This window comes from Mesoplodon bidens (assembly GCF_964165515.1).
Source record: "Mesoplodon bidens genome assembly, chromosome: 10".
Classification (NCBI taxonomy): Eukaryota; Metazoa; Chordata; class Mammalia; order Artiodactyla; family Ziphiidae; genus Mesoplodon; species Mesoplodon bidens.
The window spans coordinates 43407791-43428439 of NC_138172.1; the positions used below are offsets into that span (position 1 = coordinate 43407791).

A 20649-nucleotide genomic window follows, 5' to 3' on the forward strand; every position below is an offset into this window, starting at 1 on the left:
AGGGCTCGAACCCGTGTCCCTTGCATTGGCAGGCAGTTTCTTAACCATTGCACCATCAGGGAAGTCCTTCCTTTACTTTCTTTAAGATTATTTTGTTGTTGTATTTCTAATTTCTTGAGTTAATGAATTTATTCTTTCTATTTAATAATGAAAATGGTTAAGTCTATTAATTTTACTCATCACAGCTTTGGCTGCATCCCACATGCAGTATTACTGATATTGTTATTTTCTAGTTTCTTTCCCCCTCTCCCAAGTCAAAGTTTTTTGTATACCTCTATTTTTCCTTTCTTATTTTTCTAGATTTCAGGTGGACAAAACTGGTTGAACTGTAGTCTTTGATTTATGACACACTGTCATCTTTGGTCCATGAATAGTCTCTATTTATTTGCTTACTTATTAATATAATGAACACCCATGAACCCACCATGAAACTATTTTCTGTTTGATCCAAAGTTTAAGAATAACTTTTACATTTTTAAGGGTTTGTTTTCAATCTATTTTTGCTACACTTAGCAGTCTTCTTCTCTGTAAAACAGTGCTTATCTCACAGGGTTATTATGAGAATTAAATGTATTAATGTTTGTAAAATGTTACAACAGGGTCTGGCACATAGTCAGTACTATTTAAGTGTTAGCTCCTATTTTTATGTTAGATCAAATTTATTAACTATACATATGTTTTACATATCTCATTGTCTTGTTCTTTCTACTTGATTTGTCAAGCGCTAATAGAAGTGTGGTAAAATCTCACTGTACTACAGCACTGTTGCCACTTTTTTTCTGATTTTGCTTTGTGTAAGTGCTATGAAATCCCAAGTAAATATATTCATAATAGTTGTATTGTTATTATAGGTTGGACCCTGTTTATCTCAATTTTTACCTTGAATTCAACCTTGTTTAACATTAACAAACAAAAACACTCTGATTTTTGTTGTCATTGTTTGCATTTGTCTGCTCTATCTTATTATTTCCTTTTACTATTTCTGAGTCACAGTGTTTCAGATTTGTCATTTGAGAACACATAGCTGAAGTTTTTTTTCTTCAGTCCATTTAGAGTCCTTTTCTTTTAAAAGATGAATTTTATCCAGTTACATTTATTATTAAAACACATGCCTGATCTTGCCTTTGCCATACTGTTTCCTCATTTAATGCTTCCTTGTTCCTTTTTTCCCCCTATCTTTTGCTGTAAAATCTCTGTGTTCTTAAAAAAATTTTCCCTTCAGCAATTTCAAAGTGATACACAGTCTGCTTTCTGTTAAACAAGTTTATAACTTTAAATAACACACTCCGACTTCTTTTTCTCTGTATATCATTGATGTGTGGTTTTTTGTTTTGTTTTGTTTTTTTTTTTTTACAGTGCTTGGCTCTCTACCCTGATGAGATTCACCATTCGCTTGCCAAAACTCCTCCTCACTTATGCTAGGCTGAGCTTTTCCTCCCTAGCCCAGACTAAATGGCTCTGGCTGCCCTTGTTTGTGGCTGTTTAAAAACAAAACTCGTTAACATATTGTCAAATCCTCCTTCTCTGAAGCCTACAGAGATTTGGCTCTAGCTGCTGATGGTAAAACAGCATGTAGCCTGCAAGCCATGGCTCCAGGCCCACTCTGGAACAGGGGCAGGGCAGTACAGGGTGGGATGGGAGGCCCAGAGGTTTAGAAGTGATAGCTGCAATGTCTCCCCATGGCCTGCCCTGACAGGAGGCAGCATGTGCTGGAGGCAAACAGCCTGGGATCAGAGTGGCCCTCTCCCTCTCTATAGTCCAAAGCATTCCTTGTTAGTTGCTCACCCATGGCGTTCTAAACTTCTCAACAATATCAGGTGCTTGCTCCCTCTGGGCTAGGAAAGTTTCTGTTTGTTCTGATCACCCTTCTCTCTGCCCACCAGCACCTTTCACAACCCTCTCCAGGGCTGTTCCATCTCCTAGAAGGGCTCTGAGAGATGAGTAAGGTGCTTGGGAACCAGATAGGGCATCCCTGGAGTGCCTCACTGCTCCTCCCAGCCTCACCAAACCTCCCTATTTTCCATAGTCCAGTTCCATCTGCTTCCTCCAGGGAGTCTTCCTGATTGCTCCAGTTCCCCCTGACCTCCCATCACCCTGAGTCATCTACTCCATTCTTACTCAGCTCTCTCTCGAGCTGATCTCTGACTATCTCAAACCTGCTGAATCTGATTTCTCCAACTAGACTGGGAGCCCCTGAGGCCAGAGCCAGAGTCTCTTCTTCCTATTGCTCCTCCATGGCTCACAGGACCAGTAGATACAAGGAGAGCTTAGTAAAGATCTATTGAACAAATGGGAAGTCAAGACAAAGGACTCGGAATCTGACTCTCCTGGCTCAAATGCCACATCTGTTGCTTGTGAGTGGTGGGGCTTTGGGTGAGTTACTTAATGTTTCTACAAAGGGTTGCTATGGGGATTAAATGTGATAATGTGTGAACTACATAGCTTGGCCTCTGGCCCTAGAAGACATGGAATGAGTGGAGCTACCAGTGTAATATCAGCCTGCATTGTTAATTGCATTGAACCAGTCTGACAGCGTGTCTGATGCTGTGTGCGGGTGGGTGTGTCACCAGGGCTTGGGTGTAGGTAACTGGTGACCTGCGACCTATGCCAGCTGTGCACTGTGATCTGGGAAAATTACTTCCCTTTGTGGAACAAGGAGGCCTGGAAAGATGACCTCTGTGAGCCCTTTCTGCTCTGACCTCCATATGTGCTGTGGGTGTTGACAGTTTATGAGTTGGTCCTGATCTGGGGCCCTGGGGGAATGCATTTTCAACAGAGGCTCCGCCCCAGTTTCTGACCTGGTTTTCCAGCTGGAGATCTCCTTTCTCTACCTCCCCTCCTCCTCCATACCTCCCTGCCCAATCCCCAGGAGGGTACCAGCGTTCCACTGCTGAGCAGGATCATGAAGATGATGAACGTCTCGAACCAGCTGTGCTCCACGATGTGGTAGCAGGTCTTGCGCAGCCTCCACCAGACCTTCCCTGGGGCCTGCGTGGTGTCCACGGTGCAGCAGGGACAGCGCCGGACACAGCCTTTGGGGGAGGGAGAGGAGTCAGACCCAGTCCAGGGCCTGCAAATGCCCACATCTGATGGCAGAAAGTTGAATGGTTGAAAGAATGACTGAAAGAGGTTACAATGATGGGTAATGAACTGGGCAACATGGTGGGTGGGGCCATGGCAGGGGGTGGGTGGCAGAGAGGGGTGACTGTGAGTGCTGCCCTCAGGAGCCCACACTCAGCAGGTACCCTGTGGATAGGCTGGATGGACTAGGCAACCAGTAAGTAGATGAAGGGCCTGGCAGTTCTGGGCAGGGGCAAGGCTGGGGTTGGGATGAGCTCCAACTTGTCCTGTGCTCATCTGGGAAACTCTCCCCCTGGGGGAATGTACCAGAACCCCCTGGGGTGCTGTGTCCCTGGCCTTTCTCCATGTTTGCAGTTTCTGAGCCTTGGGAAGGGCAGACTCCTCACTGATAGCCCCAAATGATGTGCCACATGGAGGGCAAACCCTCATTTTATCCCCAGCTGCCCTCCGAATATACCATGGATTCATAAAAGCTCTAGATGCCAGTCACCAGCACAGCCACATGCCATACCCACCTTGAATATTTACAGAGGGCCTACTATATGCCAGGTGCCGTGCCAGGGCCTGAGGGAACAGGGGGAATTAGATCCAGTCCTTGCCGCTGTGGGGACACCTGGTCATGCCACCGTCCCACACACGCAGCCGACCCACAGCTGCCCAGCCCAGCACGGCACGGGCACACTTGCCATGACTCATGTCACAGGCAGGTGGAGGGGCCCCCAGGGTCTCGAAGAATGGGGGAAAAATGGCAGGCACCCAGGTCAGAGTGGGGTGCGACATGGCCCTCTACCCCCAGGAGCTGCAGGTCCTCCTGCCCCGGTGGACAGGGCTGAGGCTGGGCCAGAGGCCCACCCAGGGCAGTACCTTTAGTGAAGCAGTCCTCTGGATCCTTGATCTCCTCTTCGAGGTCGGGGATCTGCTCCAGGAGGTCAGCAGTGTTGGTCATGTCTGCTGTGCTCCCCTCAGAGTAACTGTTCTCATGTGTCTGTGGGCAGGACCGTGGGGTAGGGAGGGTGAGGGCATGAGTGTGGGCCGTGTAGCAGCCTCCAGCCTCAGGCCCAGAGTCTGGGGGGAGCCTGGGGCTCCCAGAGTGGAGGTGCCCAGACTATCCTCCATTGCACACCTGGGGAATCTGAGCCCGGGTGAATGGGAACCTGCCATAAAGGTCACCTAGCCTGGACCTTAGGGCTCCTGAGTTTGTGATTCTAGTCTACTGGTGTCTAGGGCAGGGTACAGGGGGTCAGGGAAGGGTTCTGGGAAAACCCTGGGAATGGGGAAGGCATCCAGGTGGAAGCAAAACAGACATGGGGTGCAACAGGGACACACACTGGGACATGGACACATAGTGGCAGCTCGGTACACACAGAGGAAACAGGCATGCCACACCCAGAACAGAGTCAGAACCAGGATCATGGGCACGCACAGGTACCAGGTCAGACATGAGAAGAACAGGCCAGCAATCCAGACCACATTTCTCACTCAATTCATGTGGGTGCTGGTGTGATGCAGAGCCTGGAACAAGAGTGAGAAGGTGCTGGAAGCTTTCCTGCCCGGCTGTGCAGGGTTCTGCTGCCCTGATCCCACATAACTTGATTATAGAGAGGTGTGTGCAGGTGCCCTTATGAGTGTCTGTGTGTGTCACATGTGGGGTGCCAGTGTATAGGGGTGTTGTAGTCCTGCCCACTTCCCCTCTTTGGGCCAGTGCACCCATCTCCAGCTGCCATGAATACTGTTTAGGCAGCCCCTTCTCCAGAAAAGTGTCTTTAGCCAGGGACCTGCAATCCCTGGAAATGGCTTGGTGGTTACATCGAAGCCAGGGGTGGCTGATGCCTAGTGACCGACTGATATGGAGGACGGCAAGCTGAGGCTGGAATCCAGCCAGCATGCCATCTGGAGCTGCTTCTTTTGCCTCATCCTGCTTCTCTCACTTCCTTATGGGTCTCTCCTGAGGGCACTCCCTCAACAGAACATTAGCACAGGAAGCCAGGCTCCAGCTCTGCTTCTAGGAGCCCACCTTAATGATAAGTATGGTGGGGAAGGGGGTTCTGTAAAGGAAGAGCAGCCTTCATTTGCTTCAGATCACGTCTACATCCCCCAGCGCGATTGGCCAGCCTCATGCCACTCAAGCTCCACTCTACTTAGGGGCGAGCTGGTTTGAGTTCTTGGGCAGCCACTGCTCTCAAAGTTGCCTTCTTTTTCCTTCCTTCCACTACTCACTCCACCGCTGTCTCAAAGTCCTCTTTAACCCTGAGGTTTGTGATAAGGAAGGGCTGGATCCTGGTGAGAATGCAGAGAGTGCTCCTGGGTGCAGGGTGGTCTCCCGTGGCTTTGAGGGTCATGTCCTTCTCCCAGCTTCGTTGAGCGGCACTGAGCTGGGAGAGGCACAGTCAGAGGTCTTCATGCAGCTTTTCTTTTCAGACACTGGAGCTGTCACGCGGGAGGACAAGTACTCAGAATCCCGCTGCAGGTGAGATGAGGGGTCCTTCTCCCAGGAAAGCTCCAGCCCACCTCGCTCTCCCTTGTTCCCACCGCGACCTGATTTGAAGAGGTGATGAAGTTACAAAGCTCGTTCAAAGGTCAACGTTCTAGTACAGGAGCCCCTTCTGTCCGTGACCTTCTGCTACTCCTATGTCTTCCTGTTCCCACAAGCCTTGGTGTGTCAGACCCTCCAGGGGGAGAAGTGTGACCTGTACAGTCAGGATGATGATTCCACCAGGCCCTCGTGCTTACAAACTGGCCATGATCACAAAGCCTCCAATGGGCCCATCTCATGTAAGGAACAAGGCAGAGGAGAAATATCCTGTTGGAGCAAGTCACAGCTGCCTGACTGAGGGCCGAGGTCAGGCAGCAGTTCAAGGGCCCCTGAGTGCTGTCTCTGAACATATAACCTCCACCTTCCTTGATGCTTGGCAGAGCCGGGGTGGGGTGTAGTCAGCTGTGCCACAGTCCAGTTAGCTCAGGGGTTGCAAGCTCAAATGCTTACAGGGCCAGGTAGGTGATGGAATGAGGGCAGGCAGGTGGGAACTGGCAAACCGGAGCGCTCCAGCCGGTGTCAAGGAGGCGGCGGTTAACACTCGTCTCCAGCAGGGCAGCTCTTCTTGCAATTTTTTTTTTTCAAGAGAAGCCCGAAATGTAGATTTTTTTTACATAAAAGCTTCTGGGTTTTAAATGTTGGTAGCAAATTCAAATTAAAACCCTTTTGTGTCCTGAAGCCGTCCGGCAGGCCTTGTGTTTGCTGCCTCTGCTTTTGTCCAGGTGAGAAGCAGCTGGTGGCTCGTGTGCCAAGAACTTGTTCTCAGAGCTCCCCACAGCACCCTGGGTTTGGCTGATTCACAGGACAAACATGTGCCGACAGGACCAAAGCACAGGAACCGAGTGAGGAGGGGGTGAACAAGCAGAAGTTTGGGGTTAGTCTTGCATCGTGGTCCTGAGGGGCTGTTTCCAGAATTTCCCCATGGCTCTGCGCCCCAAGCCGTGTCTCCCCTATGAGGACAGGGCTGCCCATGCCCCCCTCTGCAGACGGGTCTCCCACACTGGCTGTGACGGCGGCTGTGGTTCCCAGCAGCAAATGCAGGCCTGTGCCCAGGGCCTCTCACGGCCTCTAGTCCCAGCAGCAGTGCCCCACCGGCTTCAGGGACAAAGGTGTGCATTACCTCACTGCACCCTGGGGCTGGGGCCTCTGTTCTTCGCTGCTGCCGCAAGTCTGCCTGAGCTGCACTGGCCTCGGCCCCAGAGGAGGTGGTCTCTGACACCTGGCTCCAGGGCCTGGGCTCCGGGAGGGCCTCTGGGCTGCCAGATACAGGCTGGGATTCCTGCTGAAGAGACCCCCCCGCCCCAGCCCATGAGCTACCAGGTCGGAGTATTTCTAGGACCCTGGCTCTGCTTCAGGCCCTGCCCATGCAGCGGGGCACTGCCTCCTGCCCTCTTCATGAGGTCTCATCTCACTGAAGACCCCTCCCTCGGGCGTCCCGAGGCTGAAGAAGGCTCCTGATAGGTTCGGGCAAAGGGCCTAAGGCTAGACAAATCTCCCCCGCTCCCACCCCTTGAAGGGTACCGCTGGGCTATGATGCCCAGCTCCCAGATGCTGGCAGCTCTACTTAGGAAGGACATGCTGACGTTTCCCAGAGTTCCCATTGGACCCCAGCTTGCTTGATTGCGTGCCCGCATGTGCGCACACACACACACACACACACACACACAGGCCCCAGGGAGCCAGGGCCAAAAGGCTCAAGAGAAGGAAAGGAGGAGGAAAAGGAGGGGCAGGTGGAATTCCACTCCTGTGCTGGGAGTGTCCTGGAGCTAATTGGAAGCTGTGGTCCTGGCAACGCCAACGCTCCCCCTCCCCCAACCGACACAGTGGCTGTCCCGCAGCCCGACTGAAAGGGCAGAAGCTGACCTCTGGGACCACAGGGAGGTAGGAGGATGTGGAATCAAGCCTGGAGCCTCAGATCAAATTCCATGCAAGGGAACAGCTGCTCTTCTCAGCCAGACCCACCCAGTGCAGGCCCTGAGGAAGCGGCCAGGATGGGCCCAACGAAACAGAGAGAACCAGTCCTCGCTGTTTGACCTGAGACTTAGGGAGAAGCCATCTGAGCCTAGCTCAGGCCATGAGAAAACTGAGGGAGCTCGGGTGGCGGTGAGGGGTACCATCCCGGTTGTCCAGACTCTAGTCCCAAGTGTTAAAAATAACAGGTTGGGAGATAAGATAGTGCTGTCTCTGACACCTGCCATCTTAGGGATGCTTATTTTTAAATCTCAGAATTAGCCCTGGGCCTGGGAGGAGGGGAAGGGGCAGTGGGGAGGTCTGGAGGCCACATTCCTCCCTCACCAAGACATTCCACCTTGTTAGTCCTGGAGGTGACAAGGTCAGGGCAGGGTCTGGGGGCCAGGTGTCCTAGCTCCGTCCTAGATGCATGAGGAACTCCTAGCAAGTCTCTCTCTTCTCTCTCTTGCTGTGCCTCAGTTTCCCTTTCTGTACAGTTAGCTGCCCGTGACCAGCCAGGGGATGAATGATGGACAGCAGTCCCTCCCAAGACGCCCTCCTGGGCTGGGCTGGGCTGGGCTGGGGAGAGAGGGTTGAGAGCTGGTTTCAGCACGCCTCCATGAGGCTGGTTTTTGGGGGATGGCCTGTCTTCTCCCTCCAGGCCACACCTGCTGGGGCAGATGCTCTGAGTGAGGCTGGGTCCCCTGGACAGTAGGTGCTGCACACACGGTGTGGGGCTGGGATGGGGGATGGGGCTCACCTGCTTGCTGGACTCTTCCTCTGTACTCAGGTTGTTCTCCTCATCCTCCTCTTGGTCATCCGTGTCTGACTCGGCCACGGCAATGGGCACACACACGGGCTCCGGATCCCCAGGTGTGCCCTGGCCTGGCCGTTGGCCCTCCTCAAACCGTGTCTCCTTGTGGGCTGGCAGCACCTTCTCTGTCTCTGAGGGTGGTGGGGGGCTGGAGGTGGTGATGCAGCCAGGCAGCTGGCCCTGGGTGGCGAGGGCCGCAGGCTTCTGAGCCCGCCGCTGCAGAAGCCCACAGCAGAAGTCCCAGGTGGTCCGCTTGATGAAGCGGAGGCCCCGCTTGATGCGGGCCAGGGCCAGCTGGAGGTTGTTCATCTCCCCGTCCTCGTCGGGGGCTGTGAGGTTGTCTGCACTGAAGGAGCTGAGCAGCAAAGCCAGGAAGAGGTTCAGGACCTGTGGAGATAATGCCGTGCCCTGCGTGCTCAGCCTCGGGGCTATGATGAGCACTGCCAGAGGCAGACAGCTCAAGGCTTAAACCTTGGGCCCTAGGCTCTCATCCTAACCCCCCATACTCCTGAATATAGAGAGTTTGGCTATAAAAGGAAAGACAAATTCTCATCCTGAGGTAGGCGATAGGCCCCAGGCTAAGCAGCTGCAGCTGGTCTCCCGCTGATGCTTCAGATGGGATACCAGAGGGAGTATTGGGCCCTGATTGGGTGCGTTCTCATGGATTTTCTGGCCTGACACATGCTCAGAGAAGGTCCTCAGTCTAGGGGAAGGACAAAAGGAGGGAGAAGACGCCAGCTGGAATCCATCTTGGCTGAGAGATGCGTGCCCACACCAGGACCAGATATGGAGATGATTGGCCAGAAAAAAAATCTGGAAAACTGGCCCTATTTAAGCAACCTAAGCCCCTCCCTCTGAGCTTGCCTGTGTGCTCTTCCACACACACTTTGTTTTTTCCACACTTATTTTGTTTCTTCCACACATATTTTGTTTTTTCCACATGTACTTTGCTTCTAATAAATGCTTTTATCTTTTTCACAATCTTGGTCTCTTTGCTGAATTCTTTCTTCAAAGAAGAACTGAGGTCCTTCTTCCAGCTTTTCACTTCCAGAATCAATCCCTCCTCCCGAGGACTCAGATACAGTCTGAATTGAGGGTGTTCAAACCCAGGTTTCTTGGGTGTTGGCCCAGGTTCAATGGGAGAACCATGGGTTCATCTGATGTCAAAGCCTGCAGATGGGGCCTTGCTGTCTTGGGAGTAATGGGGGGCAGTGAGGTCAGGGTGAGCACAGGGCTGCTCCCTGGGAAGTGGGATCCAATCTGGGATCAGCAGGGCCCACCCATCCATTCATTCATCCATCACCCATCTGCTTTTGGGGCTTTCCTGGGAAAACGCCCCTGCATCTGTTGGTGAAGGAGGGGCAGTGATATGCCTCTGAGTTCCCCACTGAAGCTGGGTCACCACTCAAAGATCTGGGGCTCCAGCTGTGGAGTACTCTCCACCTGTGTCCCCAGATCCGACCATGTTTTCCAGGTGAAGGACATGGGAGACTGAGCAGAGAAGAGGGCAATGCCAGGAAAAGAGGCCAGGTGGCAGCCCTTGGGCACCTGGGACTAACTGTAGGGTCAAGCTACTGAGACGGAGTTGTGTCCAGGCAGTGAGGGGTGCTTGGATGGGTGCTGCGTGCAGGATTAGACACTTGGATAGAGTGCAGAGACCTGGGGCTGGTGCCAGGGGAGGGGCTGAGGCTTCAGAGGTGCCAGAGCACACAGTCTCTGCTTAAGTTATTTATTAGGGGTTATGGACTTGATGTCCCTAAGGGGGGGTTGAAAAATCTCTCTGTCCTTGGATGGTTCTGGACTACTGCTTGTTGTTAAACCACGTTGCAAGTGTGAAGTTTTAGCTTTTGTTAAAAAAGAGAACTTTTACTGAGCGACAAGGGACTGGGCTTGGGTCCATTTCCATCTCAGGGAGGGTAGTTGAAGATGGTGGTGGGCTCGTTCCATACAGGGGTCAGACTGGCTCGTGAGCATCACCAGGCCAACAGGACAGAGACCCAATCTCCCCACCTTGGGCTTGGGTCTCCCCTCCGCAGCCACTCCCAGAAGGGAGTCCAGTTGAATGGGGACCCCTATAGCAGGGTGGTGCGTGAAGGTGGACACCCAATCTGAGTCCCTGCTCTGGCTTCTAACAAGCCCCTGAGACATGCTTGTCAGCGAGCTGGGAGTGAGAATTCTGGCGAAAGCAGTGGGCAAGGTTGGAGTGCCAGGCCTCAGAAACCTGCCTTTGGTTTAAACAGTAACATTCATGGGGACAGTATGGAAAGGTTAAGGAGTAGGCTCTCCTGTTCTATCTCCACAGAGAGATGATCACTTTTGACACTTGGCAGTCTCTTTTATGTCGTCACTGGAGGGGTGACGCATGTGATGTGATGCAGAGCTGCTGTCTACACTGACCTCTGGCCAGGCCCCCGGCCGCTGTCCACACTGGCCCAGGCCTGGCCTGCCTCAGCTCCTGGTAGCCCACCCTGGGTTCACATCCCCTGACCTCCAGGCATCCGGGGCCAGGCTGGGGGCAGGGCAGGGGGTGCCTGGGCAGCCTTGTCCACCCACAGAAGACGCTAGGGCCTCCCTTGCCGCCGGCTTCAGAAGTTCGGCTGCTTCCAGTGCTTTCCCTGTCAATCACACTGCTGCTCCCCAGCCCCTGCCTGATGATCACTTCCCATTTCAATGACAATCTTGCTTCCACCCACGCCCCGAAGCAGCCCAATTCCTGAGGCAGCCAGGGAGGGGGCCGTGTGGGCTGCGTTAGCTTCCCTCCTCCAGCAGCCTCTAATCTTCTCATCCCCAGGCAGATCTGCTGGGAAGTCGCAGGCTGCGTGTGCATGAGGGCAGCTCAGCCTGGCCCTGGGCTGAAAGCTCTGTGTACTCGCATCTTCCTTGGAACACACAGAGTCTGGCAGCCCCAGAGCTGTGCCAGGGGCTGAGCGAGGGGCGCCCTGAGGGGCGGCAGGTTTGAGGGGATGGGAGGGGGGTTGCAGGGCCCACCAAAGAGCTGGGTTCCACTGGCACTGTGCACTCTGCTTCCTCTCTGGGCTCCACCCATGGAGGCTGAGGAAGACCGACCCCAACTTGGCCTGGTTAAGTCACATGGGAGGAGAAAGCAGGCAGGTCTGGAGAAGGGCTCTGGAATCTGCAACCCACAGTACTCACATCACCTAAAACCCCTCTACGAGCCGCTGTGAGCCTGCACTGCCCACACCATGGGCAGTGGGAGCCAGACACTGCAGGTGTGACGTTGGAGCGTGTGTGGTCCCCCTGTGTACCCAGGAAGGTGGCTGCATGTCCACAGTGGATACTGACCTCTCCCTGAACAACTGACCCCTCTCAAACTTGCCTCTTCCAAAGGCTCCTTCTCTGGCATTTAGATTTTGATCTCTCTCAACTCCAGAATTGCCCACATTGTAAAGACACAAGGCAAGATGCACTTTCCCTGGGACAGACAGGTGGCCATGGGAGCAAAGACCTGGGCTCCTCATTACAGGACAGCAGGGACTCTCACCACAGCTATTCAGGATGACATACAAGGTTCTCTCGGGCCCCACCTCACCTGGACCACCACCACCTGCCTGTGCCTCTGCTTTGCTTACCTTGCTTCTTCCCTCTCTAGCATCACCCGTCAATCAGGTCAGCGCGAACCCCTTCCACCAGGAAGCCTTCCTTGATTTCCCCAGCTGAAGGGGCTCAGCACCCATGGGCTCCCTCTTAATGGCTCTGACCATTCTGACCAGCTTGAGAGTTATCTCAGGCCTGTTTGAACTCTCCACCTCCTCACTCTCTCAAGGTGGTGAGCAATGTCAGAGCCACATTCATCTCTGTATGCCCAACAGCATCTGGCACAATATTCTGAATGCAATGGGAGCTCAGCAAATGTTTGTTAAGCTGAATTGAACCAGGTGATAAATCACTGACAGTGAATAACTAATAAAACAATGAGTAGATGAGAAAATAATTAATGGATATAAAATGAATACATAATGAATAAATAGGTAAATAGATGGGTGAATGAAAGAATGAGCAAATGAAGAGTGATGTGCATGAATGGATAGCTAAATGAGTGAGTGAGTAGATAGCTGGATGGATAAATGAGTAGATGGATGGGACTGATGAATGAGAGAATAGATGAGTGGGTTGATAGATGGATGTAGAGGTGGATGAATGAATAGAGGGATAGATGAGTGAGTGGAAAGATGGCTGATGGATGAATGAATGGATGGATGGGTGGGTGAATGAATGGATGGGTAGATAGATGGGCAAATGGATGGATGAATAGGTGTGCGTGCGCGTGTGAATGGGGGTTGATGGATGGATGGTTGATGGATAGATGAATGGATGGCTAAGTGAATGAGTAGATGGAGGTTGACGGATGAATGGCTGGGTGAGTGAGTGCATAAATGGGTAGGGAGATTGGTAACTGAGTAGGCAGATCGATGGAAAGGTGGACAGGTGGATAGGTGAGTTGGTGGGTGGGTTATTGATGAGTGGATGGATGGCTGGATAGGTAGATGTATGAATGAGTAGAGAGATGAAAGAGTGAATGGGTAAGTAATAGATGGATTGATGATACATGGATGGATGGGTAAGTGGGTGCACAGATGGGTGAATGAATGAATGGGTGAGTAAACAGATGGAATGATGGGTAAATGAGTAGATGGATGGATGGGCTAAATCGATGGATGGATGAGAGATTGATGGGTGGATGGATTGTTTGATAGATGGCTGAGTGAGGGAGTGGATGGATGGAAGGAAGGGTAAGTGAATGGACAGATGGATGACTGGGTGGGTGGGTAGCTGGGTAGATGAATGGATGGGTAGGTGAGTGAGTGTGTGTGAGGCCCCTGGCCAACTTACCACGAGGTTTCCAATGACCATAACAAGCAAGAAGACCAGCAGGCACAGTGACTGCCCAGACACCTCCATGCAGTCCCACATGGTCTCGATCCATTCGCCACAGAGGATGCGGAAGATGATGAGGAAGGCATGGAAGAAGTCCATCATGTGCCAGCGGGGCAGCAAATCTGAGTCACTGATGCGGTGCCTCAGCTCTGAGTAGTTCTTGCCAAAGAGCTGCATGCCCACCACAGCGAAGATGAACACGATGATGGCCAGCACCAGCGTCAGGTTGCCCAGTGCCCCCACTGAGTTCCCGATGATCTTGATGAGTGTGTTCAGGGTGGGCCAGGACTTCGCCAGCTTGAAGACCCGAAGCTGGGGAGGGAGGGGTCCTTGTGAGGGGCTCTGGCTCCCACTGCCCATAGACACCCTCACCCCCAACAGCTCCTGCCTGAGAACCCAGGGCACCCTTAAAGGTCACCGACACCTGTTTCTCCTCATTTGTCCAAGAGCACACACTATTGCTTCTCTCCACAGCCTGAGGGCAGCTTCATCAGGTCCTGCTCTGGGAGTCAGGTCAACAGCTCCAGACTCCTCCCCCAACCCACCCCTTCTCTTTGTACCCACACCAGCCTCCTACCCACCTTGGTCTCACTTCCAGGAACCACCCAGTAGGTTCTCCATCATGGAATGTCCCTCTTCCAGAACTTTCCCCATCAGGTATCCTTCTGGGTGAGATCAAACCACCCCTGACTTGCCCAGTCACCTCCATCTTTCTCTCCTTTCAGTCATCACAGAGAAAGGGAGCTGGTGTTTAGCATTTATTAAACACCCACTGTGCCAGGCCTTATGTTTAGGATGGATCAGCTCATTCAGAACTCCAAATAACTACATGAGGGTGGCACTATTATTATGTCATTTGACAGATGAAGAAGCCAACCCTTAGAGGTGGAGAATCTTGTCTAGGTCCCTTGGCTCTTGGCAGTGGAGTCGGAATTAAAACCCTCAGCCTAGGCTTTCTATTTTGCCCCCACCAGTCTGCCTTCCTAGCCACAAGTGAAGCCACTTCCTCCAGGAAGCCTTCCCTGACCTACCTCTAGCCCCATGCCTGGACCTCTTAGACATTTTGAACTCAAAGCAGGGTCCACAGACCCATAGCTTTGACATCATCCGAGACCTACTGAATTCACATCTGCACTTTAGCAAGATCCCAGGCAATTTGTGTGCACATTAAAGTTTCAAAAATGCAGATTCCAAAACCAGCAGGTAGAGCCTCAGCGGACTTGGTTCCACCTGTTGCTTGTCATGTGGCTTTGGGAAATTGTTTCATCTCCCTGAGTGTGGAATGGGAATGTAGTAATACTAGCTCCTCTCCTGGGATCCTATGAGGACTAAAGGGGGCATGGTGAATCATTAAGGGCTTTGTAAATCGTCAGGATGGATGGACACCCCAATTGCCCCTCTGGAGGGAGGGCTATCTCCCTCTGTCTTGCCCACCTCTGTGTCCCCCACATCACCAGCACTGGGGTACCTAGCAAACAGCTGTTGGGTAAGGCATGAAAGATCACAGTAGGGGTGATTGAGTGGTGACTCAATCGGAGGGGGTGTGGCTCAGTACCCCAGGCCCCCACCCACTCGCCCCCTGCCGGGCCCAGCCGTGTACCAGGCGGAAGGAGCGAAGCACCGACAAGTTGCCCATGCGGGACAGGCCCAGCTCCATGAGGCTGAGGATGACGATGATGCTGTCGAAGATATTCCAGCCCTGCTGGAAGTAGTAGTAGGGGTCCAGGGCGATGATCTTGAAGGTCATCTCTGCTGCGAAGATCCCTGTGAAGACCTGGGAAGCAGCGGGCATCAGGGGTTCCCGACGTTTAGGCTGGAAAAAGCCTCTGGCAGCAGGGGCTCCCTGCCTCCTGACTCTTGCTCCTGTAGGGTCCCCATTCTGGGCTGTCAGCTCTGACTGCACCCAGAATCCCAGTGGGTGCCTGCTCAGCCATGGCCTGGTCCCTTGGGGACACCTCCAGCCCGATGCCTCCAGCCAACTCCGCTGTTTCCCAGGCATGACCCACCAGCCTGGGCCTCAGAAACAGCCAGGCCAACTGCAGGCTCTGCAGGGACTCACAGCTCTGGGAGGCACCCGGGATCAGCGGAAGCTGGGGTGGGCCTTGACACCACAGCTCCAGACCCCTTCCAGCCCGTGTGTCCACAGGAAGTTTCACACACGCCAAATACACACATTCCCACAAACACGCTTTCATGGCTCATGGCTTTTGCCCAGGCTGTTCGCACTTCCTCCCTGTCCACATGCTGACTCTTCTCACTGTGATAACAACCAGCCACCATCTCTTGAGGCTTGACTATGTACCAAGAGCTGGCTAGAATGCTTTGCATACGTTGTTTCTTTTAATCTGTCCAACAACCTGATGAGAAAAGTATCATTAACCCCATTTTACAGGTACAGAAACTGAGGCACTGAGAGGTTAAGTAACATGCCTGGGGTCAAGTAGCTCATAAATTTGAGAACCAGGAGATGAACTCAGTGCAGTCCTTCAAGATTTAGAGCAACCACTCTCCCTTCTAGAAACGTTCCTGAGGTGGGCAGGGGCTGGGCTTCACCTGGTTCACTGACTCGTGAGTCCTGAGCAGCCCAGCCTCAGCCGGCAGAGACTCAAGGTTAAGGAGTCCATCGTGTGATGGGCCAGGCAGCCCCGACCATGGCCTACGGCTCTGAGCTGTGTCAACTGCTATGGCAGGAGGGAGCATGGCTCTGGGAGGAGGGGATACCCCCTGAGGGTGCGGCTAGCAGGAAGTTGGTGCCTGTATATCAGGCCTTCCTGGAGCCAGGTGGGGTAGGGGGTGGGGTTATCCTGAGGGTGGTGAGGAGGCTCTGCGGTCTTCTGCAGGGGAGGCCTGAGGTCAGAGGGCCTCAGTAGCTGTGGAGGTCAGAAGCAGGGCCATGGCTGAGGCATCTCACTGAGGTCAGCACTCAGGAGTGGGGGTTACCTTGTCCTTGGCACCTGCCCTGAGGAGACTCTGTGCTGAAAGGAGAGAAGGAGAGGCATCTGCACCTGTTGGTGGCCCCAGCACCAGCCCTTTCCCTTCTCCGGAAATGAGGCCCTGTGGCAGTGGGCTGGGGGGCAGGGGATTGCTGTTGGCCCAAGGAGGGCACTAGGATGGCAGGTGGGTGGGCACCTCTGCACTACCATACAGGGCACCACCCATCAGCCCAGCCCATGTGACTTCAGTGGTCCCTTTAGTGCTTGTGCCCAGAGAGAACTGTCCCTCCACCAGCTGGGGTCTTAGGGAAGGGAAAGCCCCCGAAATCCTCCAGCCTCTGCTCAAACTCCTAGGCTGCCCTCACATGTGAAGAGGCATCCTTGGGTTCCGCCGCTTTCCCTGCCCCCAAAACTTTTCCATCTCTCTGACCCCATCTCCCACTACTCTTCCAGCCACGCTTGCCTCCTTGCTGTCACCTCCTCAGGGCCTCTGTACCTGCTGCTGCCTTTCCCTGGATCCTCCCCTCCCCAATACACAGGACTCACTCCCTTCAGGTCTCTGCTTAAAAGCCACCTAATCAACTCAACAAAACTTCTTAATACTTAAAATCGGGGCCCCACCCACGATTGTGCTTATCCTCTTCCTTGCTTTATTTTTTGTTCCCTCCTATGCCACCCTGACAGACTGTACGGTAGCTGTGTGTTTGTATGTTGAGTCTCCTCTGGCTAGACTGTAAACTCCACAGTAGGAGGGACCTTTCCTGTCTTACTGTACCTGGAACAGTGCCCAGCCTATAGGCGGGCCATCAATATTGGCTGAAAAAGCATGCAAGTGGTTGGGCCTTAGACCTCCTGCAGCGCCCAGCTCCATGTCCCTGTCTTCCTGAGGCCTTCCCTACTCAGCAACGGCCCTCACCCAGCTGCATTCCCTGCGTTGGGCTTTGCTGAGAGCCCCTAAGTGTGGGGCCTGGATTTGCCCTTCCTTGCCCCCAGCCCTCTGGTCTCCCCGGCCACTGCCTGAGGATGCCAGGGTGAGTGTGTGCTTAAGACCCACGAATGCTAATACTCATGTCTCGGTAAAGGAGCTCAGGAAAGATCCCCCACCTCACTTTGCCCAGGTTTGCAGCTGTTCTGGCAGCAAAATAGCAGATACAGGGTGGTGTTGGAAGTCAGCAAGAAAAATACAGCAGAGGGAAGCTCTTGGGGGTTGCCTTTGGGGGAGGTGATGAGCAGAAGAACCAACAGCATCACCTGGAAGGTCTTCAGAAATGCAGAATCTTGAAGGCCCCAGACCTGCTGAATCAGAATCTGCATTGTGACCAGACTCACAGGTGATTTGAAGTTTGAGAAGTGCTATTTTTGAGCAATGGTTCTTAAACTTGGTGCGCCTTGAACCCCCTAAGGAGTTTTAAAAATATTGATGCCTGGGTCCCACTTCCACAGATTCGAGTTAAGTTGGACTGGAGTACCCAAGTAGCGAGAGTTTTATCAACTTCCCAGGTGATTCTAATGTGCAGCTAAGCTTGAGAACCACTGCTTTAGAAGTACATGAATTTTGGTGTGACTCCTTCCAAAGGATCACCACTGGCGTTGTAAGGACATGAGATCAAAACTGGATGGTTTAAGATGTGCAGAGAACGGCAGCCAGACCCGAGTTCCAAAGTAGGGTCTGCCACAGAGGGATCTTGGGCCAGTTTCCCCATCTGTCTGAGCCTTGAGTGTTCCCATATGTAAAATGGGGATAATAATAACACCATAGGTGGTTTCTAAGAGTTAGAGCTAATGGATGTCAAGTGGATACTGCCTAAGAGAGGGCGGTTGTTGTTCTCATTGGCCTCATTTATTATAACTGCTGAAAACTCCAGGCCCAGGCAGGGGCTTCAGATACAAACGGCTCTGCATGATATATAGGCTCACTGGGACCTAGCAGGCAGGCTGTGAGTGTGGGCACCCACCTCCCCTGACTCCTGGCAGGTGCTACATGGAGCCATCAGTGCTAATCGTGGCTTCCCAGGAAGTGGGAGGACTTCTGAGAAACCCCAAACTCTCCTGACCTTGGCTAATGTCTTTAATGGGATCATCCTGTACACACTGTAAACTTGCTTTTGAAACGTAACACCTTGTGAACATCCTTCCATGTCATTTAAACATCATCTACAGCATCATTTTCTTTTTCCTTTAAAAAAAACTAGTTGTGGGATATCCCACGGTACAGATGTGCCGTAAGTAGTTTAACCATTTCTTTGTGATGGGCATTCTTTTGTCCCTATTAAAAACATTGCCAGGACTTCTCTGGTGGTCCAGTGGTTAAGAATCCTCTTTCCAATGCAGGGGACGCAAGTTCAATTCCTGATTGGGGTACTAAGATCCCACATGCCTCGGGGCAACTAAGCCCACGCACCACAACTACTGAGCCTGTGTGCCGCAACGAAGAGCCCTCGCGCCAAAACGAAAGATCCTGCATGCCGCAACTAAGACCCCACGTGCTGCAACTAAGACCTGATGCAGCCAAATAAATAAAATAAATAAATTTTAAAAAATTGCCATAATAGATATCCTTTCACATACATATTTTAAAACAACTTGCCCAATTATTTTCTTAGTATAAATTTCTGGAAATGGAATTGCATAGCCAATAAGCATTTTTAGAGATTCTGACACATAACTGCTAAAAGATCCTCAGAGATCGGTTTTAACCAATCCCATGAACCACATGGGATAACTGTTTCCCTCATAAAAATGCTAACTCATGTCCCACTAACCTTTCCAATCCAATAGGACAAAAGCCATCTTTTACTGTTGCCTTGTTGGACATTTCTTTGAGTTTTGTATTTCTCCTTTTGTGAACTTGCCTGTTCATATCCTTTACTTGTTTTCCTATTAGGGTGTTTGCCTTTTTTTGGTGTTGTTTATAAAAGTACTTTATATATTAAGGGTATTATCCCTTTATCTACTGTGTGCATTGCAATTTTCTTGGTTTGCCATTTATGTTTGTCATTGTACTTTCTAAAAATTATAAAATATTTTAAGCATATAAACAAGTATAGAATAATATGATGCATCCTTTGTACCCACTACCAAACTCTACCAAATATTAACATTATGCCATACTTGCTGCAAATCTTGTTTCCTTTTTCCCTTAAAATAAGAGCAAAGACTTAAATAGCATTTACTATATGCCAGGTACTGCACTAGTGCTTTACATATATTGAATCACTTAATCCTCACAATAACTCTATGAGATATTATTGTTATCCCCATTTTACAGATAGGGAAACTGAGATACAGAGAAGTTAAGTCACTGGCCCACATGATGGAACCTGACATGAACCTAAACAGTTGGCTTCTTCTGCATAGTCTTTATCACCACCTGCCATCGCAGGTAAAACCCATAGAACTACATTCACTCCGAGGTAATCACCATCCTGAATTTGATGTTTATCATTCCCATGCATGTTTTTACAGTTTTGATGCATAGTATTTTTGCAGTTTTAAGGTTTCTATAACCATATGTGTTCTTTTTTGCAAGTTCCTTTTATTCTTAACATCATGTTTGTGAGATTTATCCATATTGAAAGATGTATACATATTCTTTCTAATTGTGCACAGTATTTCACAGCATTTCATACTGTGCACTAATTGTGCACAGTATGAAAACACCACAATTTATCCATTTTTAAGTGGAGGGATAGACATTTAGATTGATTCCAATTTTCCCTGTGACTAACAATGCAGCAAAGAGCTTTCTTGCACGTGTCTCCTTGTACAGACATGTGGGACTTTCTCAAGAATATGTATATCTGAAACTAAGTTATAGGGTATGCATATCCGTGACTTATCAGATACTGTACAACTGTTCCCTGAAATGGTTGTACCAAATTGACACTCTTACAAAGTGTGAGTTCCCACTGTTTCATATCATTGCCAACACACAGAAGTTTATTTTTGATTCTCTAATGGGTGGGAAATAGTATCTCAATGTTGATTTTATTTGCATTCCTCTGTGTTTCTTTTCATTGGTTTATAACTATCTGAATTTCCTCTCTGTCATTTCTTCTGTCCATTGCTGTGGTTGTGTTTTTGCCAGTGGATTGTCCCTCTTCTCTTTATTGATGTGTAAGCATTCAATGTATATTCTGGACTCCATGTCTTTCCAGTTAAATACTTTTCATAACATCAATTCCAGTTTGGGGTAGTGATTTCACTTTGTTTACCATATCCTTTATTGTACACATATTACAAATTTTTTAACATAGGTAAATTTAGCAATCTTTTCTTTCATGGTATAAACTTTTTGTATGTTGGAGGAAGCCTTCCCAACCTCCAAATTTTAAATATTCTTCCACATTTTTATTCTAAAAGCTTTAAAATTTTATTTTATTGCTTTTAGGTGTTGAATCCATTTCCCTGCAACTAATTAATGAATATGGTATGGGGTAGGG

General features: G+C 50.9%; 1 protein-coding gene across 7 annotated transcripts in view; it reads right to left on the bottom strand.

Annotated features, from left to right (window-relative positions):
• SCN5A (sodium voltage-gated channel alpha subunit 5) overlaps positions 1-20649 on the bottom strand; it is a gene marked incomplete at both ends in the record, with an annotated part of 86494 nt that overhangs the window by 27384 nt on the left and 38461 nt on the right. For 3 of the 7 annotated variants that reach the window (XM_081247693.1, XM_081247695.1, XM_081247696.1), the window contains 6 exons: positions 2878-3032; positions 3946-4066; positions 6735-6893; positions 8325-8765; positions 13230-13586; positions 14875-15048. In XM_081247693.1, the coding sequence (XP_081103819.1) occupies positions 2878-3032; positions 3946-4066; positions 6735-6893; positions 8325-8765; positions 13230-13586; positions 14875-15048 (1407 nt within the window). Of the gene's footprint in view, positions 1-2877; positions 3033-3945; positions 4067-6734; positions 6897-8324; positions 8766-13229; positions 13587-14874; positions 15049-20649 lie in introns of all 7 variants that reach the window. The other 4 variants (XM_081247691.1, XM_081247694.1, XM_081247692.1 and 1 more) reach the window with 2 other exon arrangements.